Consider the following 19,078-nt stretch of genomic DNA (forward strand, 5'->3'; position numbering starts at 1 on the left):
AGGAGAAACCGAGGCAGAGGTTTTGCTGTTTTCTTAAAGTTAGCAGGAGAGACCCTTGATGAAATCCATTCAGTCCCCGTGACCCATTGACCATTATCTGCAGTGTCATTTCAAGACAAGGCACTCTTTAAAGCTGTACATTAATGAATAGCTGGTAGAGGTTTGGGGTTCTTTTTTAATTAGAAGGAGAGTCTGAGATACAAAAGGGTTTGAAAGGGTAAATCTCAGTAGATAAGATCAGCTGCCTATTTGCAAAGCTCAGTGAAGCATGTATCAGCCCCTGTGGTATGAAAATAAAGCAGAGATTGTGGTGAAATATTCTCTCATATATGTGTACTCCTGGTTGAGATCAAGAAGTACAGAACTGTATAAATACAGTATTTTATTTTCAAAATATCAGGTGAAGTTTTTTTTTTCATTTTTATGGAACTATTTTAAAGTTTATCCAAGCATTCAAAAAGCATGCTTCAAAGAACGTTTATAGGAAGTTAGAACATGGCAGTTGTCATTTCCTACTTTTGCTATTAAACTTGGAAGCTTTTTTGAAAAAAAAAGAAAAAAAAAGAAAAAAAGGCTAGTTTTACTCTTACTCTGTACTAAGTCTAGATGGAGTAGCACAAGACTACTTACAGAAAAAGAAAATCTTTCAAAACTGTGGCCACTGTTACTCCACAAAACACCTTGAGGCCTAAAGCATGTAAATGTAATCTCTAAAATCTGAGGAAGAATGAAATCCACCACTGCTCCAAGCCCAGCTTCTCCATGTGTGAAATGGTGCAACTGAGCTGGTGTATGTGCTTGTGTATTTTGTACTGGGAAGGAGAATTATGGCAATGCTTCAAGGTGTTCCTCTTTGGACTGTCTCTTCTCCTTCATACTTCTCAGAATTTGCAGTGTATGTGGTGGACTGTCTCAGAACTTCATTCCATGTGCAGCATCATTACAAAGTGATTTCAACTACAGATTCAGCCACAGCACATATTCTGGACGTCACCCTACCTTCTCTGTACACTCTTGTGGCAGTGGGATCTCAAGGGTCTTGTTTGAATTCATAAGGATTTGCTTATTTGTATAGAAATAGAACCTACATTCCACAAACATCTCCACTGTGCAGTCATTATTTTCTAAATCTGCAAATTTTTGCATTTAGCAGATAAGATTATGATAGTTTCCTTTATACTTGTCTTAGAAAAAAACACCATGACATTCACTGTGTAAGGAAATAATATCTATGTAAGCAATTCTTCTACACCAGTACACTAATAATAAAGTCACAGAATTGCTTGGGTTGGAATTGACCTTAAAGATAATTTGATTTCAACATCCCAGCCATGGCCAGAAATATTTCTTACTAGACCAGTTTTCTCAGACCTCTGTCCAATTTGGCCCTGAACACTTCTGGGAATGGGGTATCCACAGGTCCTCTGGCCAACCTCTTCCAGTGCCTCACCATTCTTATAGTAAAGAATTTCTTCAGAATTTTTACTGTCTGTTTGAAGCAATGCCTCCTTGTCCTAACTCTCTCTATATGCCCTTGTAAATAGTCCCTCTCCATCTTCCTTTTGAGTTTCCTTCAACTACTGGAAAGCTGCAGTTAGGTCACCCTAGAGCTTTCTCTTCTCCAGGCTGAGCAGTCACAGTTCTATGAACCTCTCCCCACAGCAGAGGAGCTCCATCCCTCTGATCACCTTGGTGCCTCCTCTTGTCTCTCTCCAGCAGCTCCATGTCCTTCCTGTGCTGGGGTCCCAGGGATGGAGGCAGCTCTGCAGGTGGGGTCTCACCAGAGCAGGGCAGAGGGGCAGAATCCCCTCCCTCCCCTGCTGCCCACGGGGCTCTGGATGTAGCCCAGGACACACTTGGCTGTCTGGGCTGGCAGTGCCCATGGCTGGCTCATGTCCAGCTCTCACCCCCAGCACCCCCAAATCCTCCTGGGCAGGGCTGCTCTCGATCCGTTCATCCCCAGCCTGGGCTGGCACCAGGGGTTGCCCTGACTCAGGTGCAGCACCAGCACCTGGCCTTGTTAAACCTCAGGAGATTCCCATGGGCCACTTCTTGAAATTGTCCAGATCCCTCTGGATGGCATCCTGTCCCTCAGGAGTGTCAACTGCACCACTCAGCTTGGTGTCATCTGAAAACTTGCTGAGGGTACACTCGATCCCTTCAAAGTGTCATTGATGAAGATATAAATATCACTGATCTCAATATGGACTCCTGAAAGACATCACTTCTCACTGCTGGCCATTAGGACTCTGAACTATTAACCACTGTAGCAGAGTAATTTGACAGTATCATAATAGGAATGCAAATAATTTGCCAGTATTTTAGTGGGAAAGCACCACTGGAACAGTTTAGGAAGGAAACTATTACTTATTTTTATAATACAAAACGTTTGCTAAGGAATATGCATGGACTTGCTGGTTGTGAACACTTCCTTGGTTTTCCTTAGGACAGCAGACAGGTTGCCACAATAGATGTAGCAAGCTGTATTTGAAGTGTTGTATCAGATAGGCCTTTTCATTTCAGTCTGAATTCCAAAGTATTTTAAAGTTCTTAAAAAAGTAAGAGATACCATTTAATTGTTTTCCAGGCTTAAGCATGATTAACTGCAGCAAATCAGATTTATGAGGGGTTCAGGTTATGATTTTTTTTCCTGGTTGTTTATTTATGCTAAATCCATTATGGTATCTAGCTTTTCCAGCCAGAAAGGAACTGCAGGCCACCTGGAATACTACTACGTTTAAAAATCAGATTGTGGAATTAAACAATTTTCTAAATTTCTTCTTTCTTGATTTAATTGCTTGCTGGATTTATGTTCAGTTGGGGTAACAGGAGGCATTTAATTTTAGATAAGACTACTAATAAATATTTGAAAATAGGTATTTATTGCTGAAAGATAGGGCATAATAGCTTAAGCAAAGAGCTGATTCATTTATCTGTGTAGCTCTCTGGTTGGAGCTTGCATGCACCTGACTAGCTTAGAGCACAAGCAGACACTGTGGGACTTGGCTGCCCTCACCTCAGTTATTTATAAGTTCCAGCATGAAAAAAAATCTTATCTGTTTTCCTGTGCTGTAAGTGGCAAAACTGTTTGGCAAACCTAATTTTAAATTACATTGATTTTTCTGAAGAATAACTTCCTGCTAATCACAACTTAATGACTGCTTTAAGATAATTGCTGTTAACTTTTATAACTAGTGACACTTTGCATATTGGCTCCAGACAAAAAATGCTTTTGAAATTCTGCTAGTGCTTTTGATTACAAGTCTTATCCTGTTTTGCTGTCTCTGTGGTTAATACTGTTTCTTCTAGATGCAGTTCTTGGTCTTGAAATTAAAAATAATTTTAAAACATATATTTTGAATGTGATTCAAAAATGGCAGTAACAACTGCATACAGGGGTAACTGAAAAACAAGTAAAAATCATACTTCTTATTAGTATAAATCCTACTTCTTATTAGTATAAATTATTAGAAAACAAATTCATTGAAAGAGATCTGTTATTCATAATGCAGATAAAGTGATCAGTGAAAGAGAATCCTGAACTAAGAATCCATCAGGGTATTAAGTTTATCATTTATTTTTATGAGGTTTTACAAGGGTTTATAGATCTGTCAGTAAAATGTTAGTATTTTCACTATTTTAGCCTTTAATTTATTCTCTTCTAGTGCAGTGGGCCTCATATTACACCAATTTCTTAAGACTATATGTGCTCCTGTGGTCAGAGGTATGATTTTGTTACAGGAGAGATTTGGTTATTATATTGCATTACTGCCTTCCATTGGAATATTTAAGTCATCAGAACCAATGGCTCTGAGTGTTGTTTCATGTGCAACTATTTTTTTCTGCCCAAATTTAACGATTGAAATGCTAATTTTTGAAGAGCACTATATATTTCTTCATGAGAGGTTTATGGTTTCCGTGACATATTTTAGTGTTCTTGTTCTTTCCAAGCTCCCTCTTGCTTCCCAGTAGTGCTGTTGGGTTATGATTTGAGGGAGAGTGGGGTGTTTACTTGACTGCTTACAGACAAATACAGTCGAATACCAGAGACTTGCAAGCAGTTTGATATTCATTTTGAATCTTACCAAGGTGGTATTTTAATGTTTTGGGGGTTTTATACCTCTTTGGTGAGTGAAGCTCACTCACTCCCTTAGATTGTAGTCTCATAACCAGTACATGGTGATTCCAATTAGTTCCACTCAGGGCTGTGGAGTCTCAGACTGTAACAAAGTCTCCCAGGACCACTTACACCACAAATACTGCGCTCGTATTTTCTCATTAGTTCCTTTCAGTTGCCACAAATACAATTTTCCAATGTTTTAAGATTTAGATCAAAAATATAATAGCTCTGTATTTATGCACACACACACACACGCACACACACATGCATATACACACATACACAGACACATTTATATCTATAAATACAATTACTTTTCATAATTTAAGGATCCGTGTTATCTTTTCTTACAGGTAGGAGCTTGCAGTTTATTTCATTAACCTTAAGCTTCCATTCAGAGAAGGAATGTAGGGATCAATTGGTTAAGAGAAGAAAAATTACAGGATTTCCAATTACTTATTTTTTTGAGTTTGTTAGAGTTTTAGTGTTATTATTAAGCTGTTGACTCTTGGGAAGTCATAAACCTTGACTCTGAGAAATCATTGCACATATTTATATGTGTGAAGTTGTCAAGAATATGGGCCTAAATTTGAAATTTCCGGTAGACATATCTGTGTTTCAGTCATACAGTTTTGTGACTTTTGAAGAGACAAGTTGACAGAGAAGCTTTATACCAGTTAGTTACTCTTTGTAGACCTAAGTAATGTTTTGTGTTTACAGACCAGGTAGGAAGAGTGGTCTACACAAGTATGTGTTAGTGGATAAATTTTTGTAGTTTCTGTAACCCAGATGGAGAGTGTTCTCCTGATAGCAATTACTAAAAATTGAGCAACATTGTTTTCACCTTGAGTTTTTTCAGTTTTCATCCTGAGATTTTTGTAGTTTTTGAAATAGAAAGACATCTTAAGAAATTGTAACTGTAAGAGGCAGTCTTGGGTTTATTCGTCTCTGAATGTCGTGAATTTTGGGATGTTTTCAGCGTGGATATATTCAACATCACAGTGCTCAGTTATCTTGCATTTCCAGTTATCTAACAGACTTATGGGGTCTTGTAACTATTTTGAATTAACAGTATCTGGGCACATTTTCAGTTATATTCTTGATTTTGTAATATTGTTTGATTAGCTGGTTTAAGTCAAACCAGTTTGTGCTTTTTGCCTTTTTCTTGCTCCTTATTGCAGTATAAATTTCACAGTATGTCATATTAGTTTCTTCCTTTTAGAATCAAATGCAATAAAACTGAATTGCCTAACAATCTGTCAGAGAACGGCATTCATAAAATATTGAATGGGGAAAGCTTGGTGTAAGCATTTATTGGATAATATTTTTAGGTTTAATAAATAAGCAGTGTCTTCCTAAAATTTTTCATGTTCTCTGTTTTGGTATTTTAATGTGTTACACAGTTCTAAATGATACTCATTTGCAAAGTAGGTGATGAAAATATTTCAACTTTGGCCAGCTCTGATCTAGACACGTATATTAGCAAAGCTCTAACTATAGTTGTATTTCTTTATTCCTTGTCTCATTTTTGGTTATAAATTGAGTGTAAAAATCTCTTTTCTTTCTAGAAGATTGTTTCTATTTTGATACATTTAGTACAACTGATAACAGCCTTCTCAGTAATGTTCAAGACATTCAAGAAATTCTCTCAGCCTTCTCTCACAGAGCTGATGCCACCGTATCCATGTTGGGTCCCTGACAGAGAGGGGATAGTCCTCAAGTTTTATGAGGCTGTTTTCTGGTGTGCTCACTTCTGAAATTTGTCACAGCCTTAAATAATAACTTTTCTTTGTTTATTTACCAGTATGATGCTGGGTTGGTTGTTTTTGGTTTTTTTTTAGGTTAGGCTTCTTTGTTGTCTAATTCAGCAACATCATAAATACTTCCAAAGGTAGATATGACAATATTCTGACATCATTTTGATGGATTATTGCAACAGAATTAAGATGATCCTTGCTTCCTAGAAAAGGTTAATTTGATTTTTTTTCTTTTAACCTTTTTCTTTGCTGTCATGTATAACAAAGATTAAAAGGTAAAAGCAATAAATACACAACTCTTATTTTTCCTTATGTTGTAAAGAAGTCAGTTGTTGCAAGCAATTATGTATTGTATAGAGCAGAGGCAAATGAGGCCATATAAAGTGTTTCTTCTGTCTCTGCAGGTTGATTTACATGGGGATGATCTATAGAAAGGTTAATAAAAATTAAAACTGGAATTAGATTGACTTATGCAAACTACAGAAAGCACACAAAAGCACATAAATTCAATTCAATATTTTAGCTATATGTAATTTTTTCCTCCAAACTACATGTGCCATTACCTCATTCTTTTAGATGTTAGATGATTTTCATGTTTAAAAAAAAACAGAAAAAAATGAGGCAGTCAAAGCATCATTTTTTAAACCTTTTTTCTTTTTACAATTTTTTTCTTCCCTGTTTAATGAATACAGCTGTGTGGTTTTCAGTACAGTTTGTGATGGTTTTCTTTTCCTAGTATGAGAAAGTGAATACTATTTCATTTAGACTCCAAGATGTCACTGAGAACAGGACTGGAGTCATCCAAGCCACTTTAAAAAACTTTAACTCTTAGAGCTGGCACTATCTGGAAGGATTAAAGGATGCATTTATAAGAGTCACACAGTCAAATGCTTTTGCATTTGTGCAGATAATACAACTTTGACCCGGACTAATTGAAAAGGTGTGCAACTGAAGTTGTAGAGAAAATTAGTTAGTTTTTTATGTCATCTTCATTACCTTGCGGTGGTATTTTTAGACACTGATTGCTATACTTCATTTTTGTTAGATCAGTTCTCTCTCAGTGAGTAAAAATTAGCAAAAATAATTTGAAAATCTTTTACCAGTTTACAAAATATTTCTTGGGTTCAGAAATTTTATCCAAGGGTAAGAAGTATTTCATAATATGATTGCTCTGCTAAATTATATATACACAATAAAAGCTTCTTTTTACCTCAGTGTCCATTATATCTCATTGCTGAAATTCATAAAGAATGTAGTACTAATAAAATACATGATAATGATTTTCCTTTTATTCATATTACCAATAATAGCAATAAAATCTCATTATTAGGAAGTATTTTTCTGGAATTAAAACTAAAAAGCTTTCTCATGGCTTAGTTATCTTAATAAGCCAGTTAACAAAGATGAGTATGTTCTTCAAAATCATGTCTGACAGGAACAGAAGAAATTTTCCATGTATATGGAATGTCTTTAATACTCTAAATCTTACCTTATCTAAGAAAATGTGTAGTTTTGCGGTTACCTTGTCTAAAATAGCATAGTCCTGATGTAAATATTTATTTATTTTCTTTGTGTATTCATGAGGTAAGGTAACATTTACCTGATGATAGGAATTGCAAAAATTTCTATATATCAGGCTCTCACAGTTTTCCAGGGTTGAATATTTATAATAGTGTTCAAGGAGCCGTGATTGAGGTACTCTGTCAGTGGTGTGCTGTTTGTTAGTAGTTGTGAATTTTCATTTTACATTTTAGAAGGCAGAAACAGGGAGAGGAGAAATAGGTATGAAGGGCTATCATTCAGTTATTGCCTTATTGTAATATGTAAGAATTAGGTGATTGCTTTTAAAAACTAAAATTGCCAGAATGGAGAGTTAGATTAGGAGATAATCTATTGGAGGTGGTAAGTGGAAGAAAAAGGTTCCTGAGGATTTAGGTATATGTCTCAAAAGTATAACAAATTCAACAATACTTACTTTCTTAAAAATTGGCAAGTAATTTAATTTTGTGTACTGTTCAAGGGTTGATTTAAGTGTCAGAGTAAGTGATTGGGTAATTGACCTGAAAATTGAAGTTGAATATATTGACTTGGAAGAAATTCTTATAATTCATCCAATAAAATACACTTTTAAAAATGTATCTATGTAGAAAATAGCACAATAGTCATGCTAGCTGATCTAATGAACAACTAATCCACATTAATAGGATTGAAAATGTATTTTATGATTCTGTGATTTCTGAGTTATAAAAAATGCCATTGGAAATGTAGTATTGTAATATAAGCTTGGTCACAAGTACATAATAAGCTACTATTTAATCCATTAATTAATTCATATTAATTTTCTTGCTTACACAAACAAACAGCAAGAGTATAATAAAAACCTCTGTGTTTCATAGCATATTCATCACAGTCATGATAAGGCAAACGAATGAACTGTTTTCTCATCTGTACAAGCTTCTCTACCAATGTGTTGGAACACCATGATCATGTAACATTTTATGACATGATCAATGCTGATTCATGCAGTAATCACTGAATACATACAAACATGAATTTAAAATTACATTTTCTTACATTTTGTGCTCATTGCAGTGCATTTATAGTTTTTCCCTAGAAGAAAGCTGAAAAAGCTTAAAATTTGCAACAGAAACTTTGCAAAGTAATAAAGAAATGGAAATTCACATTTGTGTAATTTTCCAAAGTGCTTGTTTGTATACATTTCAAGCAACTCGCATATTCATAGACTTAAGGGAATAGCCATATAAAGACATTCAATTTAAAATAATACTTTTCTGTAGTGTAAACATGTAGCCATATTCATTTTCAGTAAAATGTATGGAGTCATTTGCACAATGAAGAAACTGAGATACAGGACATTTTACCTGTGGAGTGTACTCTTGATATTTAAAAGTAAATCTTAATTTACTGACTTATAACAGTAACACATTTTACTGTGTTTTCCAGATGTGTGGAGGTAATTGCCAGAGAAGGACGGAACCTGAAAGAACTGTATTTAGTATCCTGTAAGATCACAGACTATGGTATGTAATATGTCTATATCTTTATTTTTTGTGAAGATTGAACTGGAGTTCACAGGGACTGTTATCAAAGTCCTTGAAATGTAGAGATAAAAATTTTCAAAACCTTCATCCATAAATAGGAAATTTATAAAAAATGTTTGATTTGCTTAAAAATATCTGTGGTTGGAAGTATAAAAGTCAGTGTATATATTTGCTGCAAAGTGTCCTTATAGAATTGGTGATTACTGGGCAGACTGGGCAGACTTTGAATAGTCCTGGAGACCAGGAGAACATTTGAGAGAAAACCAAAAAATATGTATGTGTTTCTAGATGCTGTAAAAGCATAAGCAAGCAAGCAAGAATGTGGATTGATGCTGTAGGCCATAAAATTTGAATGAGGTTGATGATCCTTCAAAAATTCTGCTATGGTAAAAGACAGAGGAGCATCATAGGAATTAAATGTCCACTCTGATAGACCACATAGAATGACAGATTTTTTATTGAGTATAGGAAAACTTCTAGTGCTTGTTTTTCCAAATAAGACACTGACCTTAATTAAGACACTTACTTTTGCCATAAGACCGGAGTCTCAAATGTCTGTCTCCCACTTAGATGCCTACATTTCAGTAGGATTTACAAACTGTATATTTGAGATGTTCACTCCAGGCTTGCTGATTATTTTGTTTCTCATTCACTATTTTTTTTAAACTTAATAGTCCCTAGATTTTAATAAAGAATTACTATGTCTAAAGTGATAAATTACCATTCCAGTGGTTGCAAACTCATTCTTCTATTTTTCTTTTCAAATTCTGCACTTCAGAGGGTTTGTATTTTGCATTCAAGGGTATGTTGTTCTGCAGAGTTCTGTTCACCTTATGTCCACAGTACTAGAATCATGCAACTGTTGCAGCTGCAGAGCCTGGAGCATGCCAGAGGAGAGAGAACATGGTCCTTCATGGCCTTTTCCTCTGGTCTGCTGTTATTTGTACTTCCATGGGCAGAACAGATGTTGTCGGTGTTGAAAATGGTTTTTCTCAGCTCTAGTCCAAGATTAATTTCTGAATTTGTGAAATGTCTTGTGGAAATTGTGGAGAGAAACTGTCTGCAGAACACAAGGTGATAATAATGAAGGTGCTTCTTGTCACTGCTGAAGGACGACAGGTGCATGACAGGGTCTGAAGGCAGACTTGGTCTGTGTACTGTGGGTCTACGGGCCCTACTCTTGTCCCTTCTGACTCTAATACCCCATGTGGAAAGAGTTATCATGGGCATAATGGAATCCATGTCTTGAGCATCAATAATTTCTCAAACTGATTTCATCCTTCATTCACTACACTTACTCAGAGGAAAACATGATTTTTCCCCAAGTAGGAAAACAACTGAAAAACTGAAGCAAAGAAACCTAGTATAGAGAAAACTGTATTTATGAAAGGATAATGACAGAGAAAAGGAAGTGTCCATAGCTAGATGGACAGGTGTGGCAGGAAGCCACAAAGGCAGGAAGCGTGTTTCAGAGAATGAATGAGAATAAATGTATCATTTGGCTGATTAGCTCTATCCAGCCTCAGCTTCTCTTCTGCATCCTAAGGCCCATCTGTCACTATCATGTAATCTGCAGTCACTTAGCATCACTGCACTCCGTTACTGGGACTTTGAGGATAATTTCTATTAATAGTGTTGCTACACTGCTTTACTATTGGCTTAAAAATTCTTAACTATTTTTGCTATTAAGGATCCAATAAAACAGCTGAGATACTGTTAGATTTTTGATACTTTATTGACTAATTGATTAGCATTATAATCTTCAGCATGTCTCAGCATGCCAACTTGACAAATAAATTCTGCTTTTAATATCTGAACTGAAAATGCAAAACAAATTGTAACAAAGTAGAATTTATAAGCATAATTGATTGTTTCTGAGGAAGTCAAGATTTTGCCTTAGATTAAAAATGTGATAGCAAGTGAATATTAATTAGGTTAACAAGAGTGTTGCAGCATTGAGCCAGGCATTGCCCTTTTCTCATTTATTTTCTGGCAATTCAGTTGAAGACTTTCTCACATTTGCTTTTGTTGCTTTTTGTAAGTTAAAAAGTGAGCCCCTTACAGTGCTGCAAGCTCTGTTCATTGTCGAACCTCCTTTATCAAAGAATCTGTCTCTCAAGGGGAGAAGAGCAGCCACTGTTCCTCAGAGACTTTTGAAGCCCTGGTGTCCTCAGTAGAGGAAATCAGCTGAGGAGCACATACCTGACTTCAGGGAACCTTTTAGGTGGTGTCCCATGGTCTTACTTAACAACTTCCCACATGTAGTTGTTCGGGCTCCACCAGGGAGTGTCTGAGGCTCCGTGAGGCTGTGACTGGTGGGACCACAGTCCTGTTTCTGATTATCCTGAGAGTGAAACACAGTTATCTTTACTTCCACTTTGACAAAATCTTGACACCAGGTTTGTACAGATACAGGATTTTGAAAGCCCTCTTTGAAACTGGTCAGAGGTAGGTTTTTATGCTGCAAGAGTTAGCAGAATTTTGATGTTGGGACAAGATCATAATTGCTTAGTAACTCAACTGGTCAAAAAAGAGTAACATTGCTAATTTCCAGCAAAATTTTTAATCATGTGTTGCATTACTTTATCAATAATAACTTCAGTAAATAAAGAATTTTTACAGCAAAAACTGTTATTGTTCTCCTTCAATGAACTCAATAAGGTATGTATGTGTGAGGTAATTTCGTGTCCTCTAGAGAAGGCTGTGAAGTGCAATCTTCGTCATTTTATTAATATCCTTCTTTTGTTTTTCTAATTTCTGCATAGGATAGATAGTATACAAAGCTACCAGGTGTACTTTTTAAATGTAATTAGTATTTTTAAAGTGCATTAAAATACTACATTTTATTTGGAAACCTAAAAGATTAAATAAAACCCACTACTAATTATGCAGCCATAGGCTACATTCTTTTCTCTGACATTTTTCTGAGAAGAAAGATATTCTTTATAGTATACAGACAGATGGTATTCAAACAAAAATTGAAGTATCTATACATACTGAGACCTGCTAGCAGATGAGAGAAAAAAAACCATTATTTCATGTTGCATTGCAAAGTGAATAATTTTGTATTTTTGTATACCAAAAATGTGTTTTGTTTACTTCTGAAAGAAATTATGTTATTATACCCTTATATAAGTCTAGCATAATTTTCTCAAGATGTATTTTTAATTCATGATATCTTATACCATGTTAGTACGTTGACAATCCAACACATTGTTAAATGCTAAATAATCATTAGAATGCATCTAGACTGACAGGGCAGACTGAATTAGTATAAACTTTGAGATAAGCACCTGTTTGCCCAAGAGCAGAGACAGAGTGAAGTTAAAACTAAACATTAGTTCCTTGTGGCATTTCACCCTTTTGTTAGGCAATCATGAATTAAGCATGGATTGTCAGTATTATCTTTGAATTTCCTGCCTTTTGTTGATTTGTGTCACAACCTTAACTTTACTTAAACTTAGCGGGTTTTGTATTTAAGCTTTTCCTAAGAAGTGGTAAGGAAGCAGGACTTTCTCAGCTGTGGGGAGACAGTGTGTCAAATGAATTAGGTTGATGTGAAGATGCAGAGCGGTGAGCTAGGGCAGCAAGCACACACAGAATTGTGTAACTGTCTCTTCAATTTTATGCTGTAGTTCTGGGTTTTATTGATATCCTTAGTGCTGGGAATTTGTTTTTGAGTAAATTATTACTTATCAAGTTCTGTAACAGTGCAGAGTGCTATGCACTCTGAAACACAAAAGTGAGATTTTGTGCTCAAAGATAAAAAGATTCGATGAAACTAGTCTGTGAAACAGGAATGGGTGATTTAAGGATCTGATCTTGCAGTAATGTTAAGTGCATATTTACTAAGAATTACTTTACAACCACATTCTTTGCAGTAGTGAAAGATAAAAGTCTAATGCTTTACTTCCAATTTTGAAAAGCAGTCAGAACAGTGTTTCCTTTAAAAGTGCAGAAAATAATTTCAAGGGGAAAGAGCCAAAACACCATCCCCCCAAAAAATAAACCCCTAAAGAAGTCACGTTTGAAAAATGTTTGACAGGAAGTGTTCAAATCCAGCACTTTATACAGCTGTGCCTTGCAAAATCACCAAAGAGCTTTCTGAAAAAAACAAAGTGCCCAAATGGTCATTACTAGGAGTGCAGTTAGCAGAGTGCAGGGAATAAATTTATCACACAATGTTGCCTGTCAAGTAACCTGCAGAAGATGACAGTTGTCTTCATAGTTGTCTTGTAGAATTTCCATTACCTAGTAGTTCTGGATTTTGTGCAACTTTAAAAGTCTCTATTTCTAGCTGTAAAGTAATTGCACAAAGCCTTTCAAAAGAAATGCTTGGCACAAGGAGCTGAGATGAACTGTGGTCTTTTGCTGAAAACTGTAAGATTCTGAGGATTGAAAAAGAGATCTCTAGATATGTAGCCTTTTTCTTTTCTAAAAGGGATACTATTCCTTTTTCATACTGCCTGTTTTCAACATTTAATGATGCATTTAGTGTCTCTGGGGACACATGGGGTTTTTTTAAAAGTTTTTCATCTGCTGAGGGTATTTGCTGAAGAAAAAAAATAATTTCAACAAACTGTAATGGAGTTATATAGTTTTTATATTAAAATGTTATAGATAGGACATAGCTGTTAAAAGCAGAAATCTGGAGGAATAAGATAGCATTTATACTGAATCAAGTCTAATTGTCACAAGAAAAAACCGAAACTGTTACTTGCACTTATTTTTCATAACTGGATTATGAATTATTTTCTCTGAAGTGAGATGCTACTAACAATGTTAAAATAGTTGCCCAAGATATTATTAAATTCTAATGTTTAAATATTTAGGATACATATGCTTTCTATTTTTAAATAGAATATTTTAGTTATTAAGGGATCAGGTTGTCCTACTGAGAGTTTCTTGCATTTCCTCTCCGATATTTAGCGTTTGTCATGTAAATCATAAAGAATAAGCATGCAGTGGGTATTTTTGAAAAAATGAATGTTTAATGTCTGCTTCTTACTTGGATTAGCAAATGTCTCTGAGGCTTGATCTCACTAAAACTTTCTTTCTTAATATTAGCTTTTTAAAATCTATTTTTAAAACACTGTGTCTCCTGTACAATATAATTCAGAAGGCAAATACGTTTTTTGGGGCCATAAGAGCAGAAGTTATGGGTGAACAGAATAGGATAGGTGGTAAATACATATCTGAGTTTAAAATATTTCATCCTCACCCTTTACTGGTTTGCAATCCCTTCATCAATTTATATAATTTAAATAAATACAACTTCCATTTTGTCATTCAAAATTATTTTGAATAGTTGCTATATTGAATTCCAAGTTTGTCTTCTTTGAATAAATCTTTCCCCTATTGGGTTTTCCTATCCTGTATGTGGTTCTTTCTCTTTTGCACTCTTTTAATGAGTAATGAGTGCAAGCAGTGATCACACTGGCATCCATGTTTATGTTGTAGGTAAATGAACTGATAATCTTTTAAGGACCAGGGCCTCTGTTACTTTTTTTAGTGATGCCATGTGTTATCTATATATGTATGTTTGTGCTTGTATAAAATGGTGGTAATATATTATAGTACATAGTATTATCTAACTACTCTATATATACATATATATTGCTTTCTTATAAACTTTTCCTTTACACAAAAACATTTTCTCTCTAGTTTTTGTTCTGTTGCTTATTTAGAAACCTGATTTCACTGAAGGAAATCAGCTGGGTTGTTGATGTTTAGTGCCAAATTTTGAGGTTCTTTGCTTGGTTTTAGTATTCGTTTTCTGTGCATAGGTTGTAACTTTAACTCCAGGAGACTAAGACTTAAATTACCTGAAGAGTAAGTAGGTAGCAAGCAATCTGTACCCTCTTGTATGTATTAATGGTACTTACTTCCTTTCACAATATCTAGCAACTAGTAAAGAGGTTTTGTTTGCTTTTGGCATTAAAATGTTCACTCTTTCTGAATTCTGAAGCAAATATTTCCATAGAAACCCTGGTAATTATGAGGATCAGTGAAAGCTTATTCTAGCAGCAGCAGAGAGTTTCAGAGTTTTATGTAGTTTAACAAACCAACAATACCTATTACAACTTACTGCCTCTTCCTCCATTATAATTGCATTACTGTTTATGTTGGAGTGTGCAGGGAGAAGTTCGAGTCTTCTCACTTATTTCAAAACCTCTGAAAATTTCCCTTCAGGTAGGAGGAAAAATTACAGTGTAGAGCTTTTGTGAGGACATTTTTTTAACTTGTTTGGGTTTATATTTATTTATTTATTGTTGTCTTAGTTTTGAATAGTTGCTCACATGGAGTCTTGCAGGTATTGACACCTAATTTGGTTTCCATAAGGGATCATACTGGCATTGAAACCAAGAGACTTATTAATGCGAGAAAAGATAGCTGCATATTCATGTATTTTGGGAATGGAACACTAGCAGAGGACATATTTTTTCAGTTTTGTTAGGAACTTTCAGGAATGTTCAGGAGTGAATAGAAAACTTCAGTCACTTGTCTATAGAAATCATTAATAAGGAAAAGTCAAATTAAAACTTTATCAAAAATAATCCCTGAAGCAGAAAAGAGCTCTTGAACAGTCTTGTCAGCACCATATATAATTCATAACTATCAAAACCCCAAATTTTCTTTTTCTGTAAGTTTTACCTGTATTCCCAATGTTACAAAAATGGCATGCAGTTTTCTTTAGAAGTTGATTTGAGATACCACTGTGCATCTTCAAGACCCATACAGTGAGATAAACTACTGCAATACCATATTTCTCAAATAACAGACAGTTGCAAATCCTTTGTCCTATGGTACATAATAAAGGATTTTCTATATAAGCAATGAGATGAGACAAAATTTCAAACCAGCTTTTGAATAGTGGAAGGTGGGTTGTCCCCCTTAACCTGTACCCTTAAAAATAATGTAGTATAATAGCCAGCTGGAGGAAGCTGGATGTAGATACACTTTTGAATTGTCAAGATGAACAGAGCAGAAGCCTATGATTTGTACACAGCTTGTTCCCAGTTGCTTGTTCTCACTGTGGAAAACAGAGATGTGTTGTACTTCAGGTTTGATTTGTCTTGTAGAGAGATCCACAGGTACTGTTATTTTAATTTAAGCTTTTCTGTGGGAAGCATAGTGCTTTGTTTTGTTATTTCAATTCTTTGGTGAGAAATTTGGCAGCAATTTTTCAGTCATAATAGAAAGTTTAATTTTGTTCTGTTTTATCACTAGAGAGAAGTGCTTAAGTTAATCTTCAGGAAAAATGCACCTCATTTCTGAGTTCCAAGACACATATTTCTGATACAGCAAAAATCGAAATGGCCAGAACCTCTGCGCATACTACCAGAAATATATTTTCAGATTCTTGCTTTGTTTACTGTGCTCGGAGACTTTAATATAATACCAAACTTCATTTAACTCAAGATCTGGCTTCTGTTCTCTTGTGTCAGTTGTATTTTCTTTTTTTTTTTTTTTTTTTGTGTAGAAACATATAGCTTTAATCCTCCGGTGCACTTGTTAACCCCTGTATTAAAACCAGTGTGCTGGGTGCCTCTCCTTAGTGAGCTACTACACAACTTGTCTGTGGAGCTCAAGACTGATTTAAAGATTACATGTAAATTGTGCAATTATGATCATATTATGAATGTTAGGGTCATTGTTGTTTTTGTTTTTTTTTAATTTTGATTTTGCCCCTCAGACTACCAACAAAATGTATTGTCATTTTATACTTTCATTTCAAATGGTATTTATTATGTCACACTGCAAGGTAGAATTCCAATTCTAACAGAACATTTGATTTGCAGTCAGAGGTAGATTTACTTAATAAAAACAATAGTGAAACTTTATTTAGCATGAATTTATTTCTGGCTTGAATAGAATAATTTAAATATTTAAAACCTGTAATATTTTCTGATAAACACCAAATTGCAACTCATATTAACACACTGTTGTTATAATCCAGTTTTAAATTTACTTCATTATACTTCTGAATATGTTTAAAATTTTCCCCTAAACCACTTTTTTTGGTAGCTATTAACAATATACATTAAAAAATCCATACATTTGGTACATTTAAAATTATTCATATAAACCAAGTATTAGTCTCAGAGGGGGACTGATGACTGATAGTTTGCAGTTGCAATTCACTTCTCCTAAATTCTAGGAGCCAGTTTTATGATCCCCTTTTTTACTGCACTATAAAGCATATTTTACAAATTACATTTTAAAGTTAGTGTGTTTCTATAATGTTTCTACAGCCTAAATAAAAGTGACTGTTTTCTTCAGCTTCCATCCAAAAAGGGACAAGCTCATTCACAGTTCTTTAACATAAAAAATGTTGTTTGAACTTAGCAAGTAATAAAGTAATTTCATCATAATTGCTCAAACTAAGTTAAATCTTTAAAAACATTCATTTTTAGGTGGAATAATTTTCTTTCCATATTCTGTTTTGTTGTATTTTCTCTTGGTTTGTTGTTGAATTATAGTAATACTCAAATTACTCAAGAAAAATATAAGTTTGAACATAATCTATCTGCCTGCCTTAAAAAATTCAAATAAAGAGCTTTGTACACATACCAGTAGTGCAGTTATTTTGAATGCCTAAGTTTTAAAAAAATATTCTTGTAGTGATTTCTGTGGTCTTCTGTAGTAGAATTGTGCTAAGGGAATGAATACCTTGAAATGAGGTTTTTTCTTTAAATGGATGAAAAAATAGTGATAAAGATACTGATGCAGCTGACTAGAATAAAAAGGAAATTAAATTGTTAATACCACAGCAAAATGATAAATACTGGTTTAGAGCTTTTTTTTTTTAATTAAAAACATGAAATGTTCAATTAAAACAGTTTAATGCTTCAATGTTTTTAACTGTTAGTAGGAGAACATGAAAACAAATTCTAACTTTAGTACATATCTGCTTTTTGACATATTACTGAGGTCTCGCTATGAATATGCATTAATAACATAATTTAGAATTATGCTACTAACATTATGTTATGTGTAAGTATTGTATTTGCTTAATACTTAAATATCAAGTAATAGGGACTGGATAATTTTAAATTCGTATTAGTCTGAAAAATGAATTACAGCTCAACAGCAAAATACTTACTAAAAAAATTTGATAACATGGGATTTTATCAACTTGTCTAAGAACAGAGGATGCATCCAAAAAACATTTTAATTTATTTAGTCAAATGTAATGAGGGGTACTTCCTCTCTGCATTCCTGTAACTGTGATTCTGGATTAGCTTTAATATGACAGAATCATTTGATTTTTACATCTGTAATGAATTATATAAATAAGTTCATGCTGTCTTTTTAAACTGTAAATTCTTCACAGCATAGAACAGAGTGTAGAAACTGTTCTGTTACCAAATGGAGGCAATGTGATTAACTTGATAAATAATTAAGTAATCATTGTGCTTTCAAAAATTATTAAATTGACATAAAAATTTTGTTTTGGTCAACTTCAAATATTTGAAGAGTTTTCTATAAAATTTTTTTCTCAAAGTAGCTTTTAAATTATGTATTTTAGTTTCACTTAAGTCAAGTGGAATCATTTTAGCTTATGAAATGTCAAGTATCTTTCCAGAACACTCAGACAGCAAGATTGCTTTATTTGCAGTTCTCTTTGGCTTGGTGCCATCATCTCTTAATTTTATCTATACGTACTGAACCATATTTCTTCTAATTACAAGATGCCTAATACAGAAGGGTAGGAAAGTATGTCCAAAAATGTAATGCATAAGATTGTTAGCACAAAGAGAAATGAAGAAATATAGTTAAAGAGAATTCTTGAATAGTGTAAGAAAACAATTCTAATATATCTGAAATTCTCAATAATGTGTGGTTTGAGGTATTTTGTTCATTTTTACATATTTTTAATAGGTAAGTGAAATGTATTCCATTATGTCAACCTGTTTAGGTACTTCTAAAAAGAATACAGATAGGGGAATGTATAAATGTCATTATCTAGGCATAATGATCCAGATTACAAATTTAGAAGATTTTTCAGTAATCTGAGGACATTAATAGGTTTTTTTTTGTTGTTTTCTTTTTGTTTTTTTTAATTGGGGGGGAGGTGTCCATGTCAATGTTTTGTTGGGATTTCTTAAAACTCTTTTAAATAGAATGTATGATAC

At 34.1% G+C, this 19,078-nt stretch overlaps 1 protein-coding gene across 1 annotated transcript in view; it reads left to right on the forward strand.

Annotated features, from left to right (window-relative positions):
- The window catches only part of FBXL17 (F-box and leucine rich repeat protein 17), a 278,404-nt gene that overhangs the window by 179,412 nt on the left and 79,914 nt on the right, over positions 1-19,078 (forward strand). Inside the window, exon 7 of the mRNA XM_062513277.1 lies at positions 8,842-8,918. Within this exon, the coding sequence (XP_062369261.1) occupies positions 8,842-8,918 (77 nt within the window). The remainder of the gene's footprint in view (positions 1-8,841; positions 8,919-19,078) is intronic.

The sequence above is a fragment of the Cinclus cinclus genome, chromosome Z (genome assembly GCF_963662255.1).
Source record: "Cinclus cinclus chromosome Z, bCinCin1.1, whole genome shotgun sequence".
Taxonomy (NCBI): domain Eukaryota; kingdom Metazoa; phylum Chordata; class Aves; order Passeriformes; family Cinclidae; genus Cinclus; species Cinclus cinclus.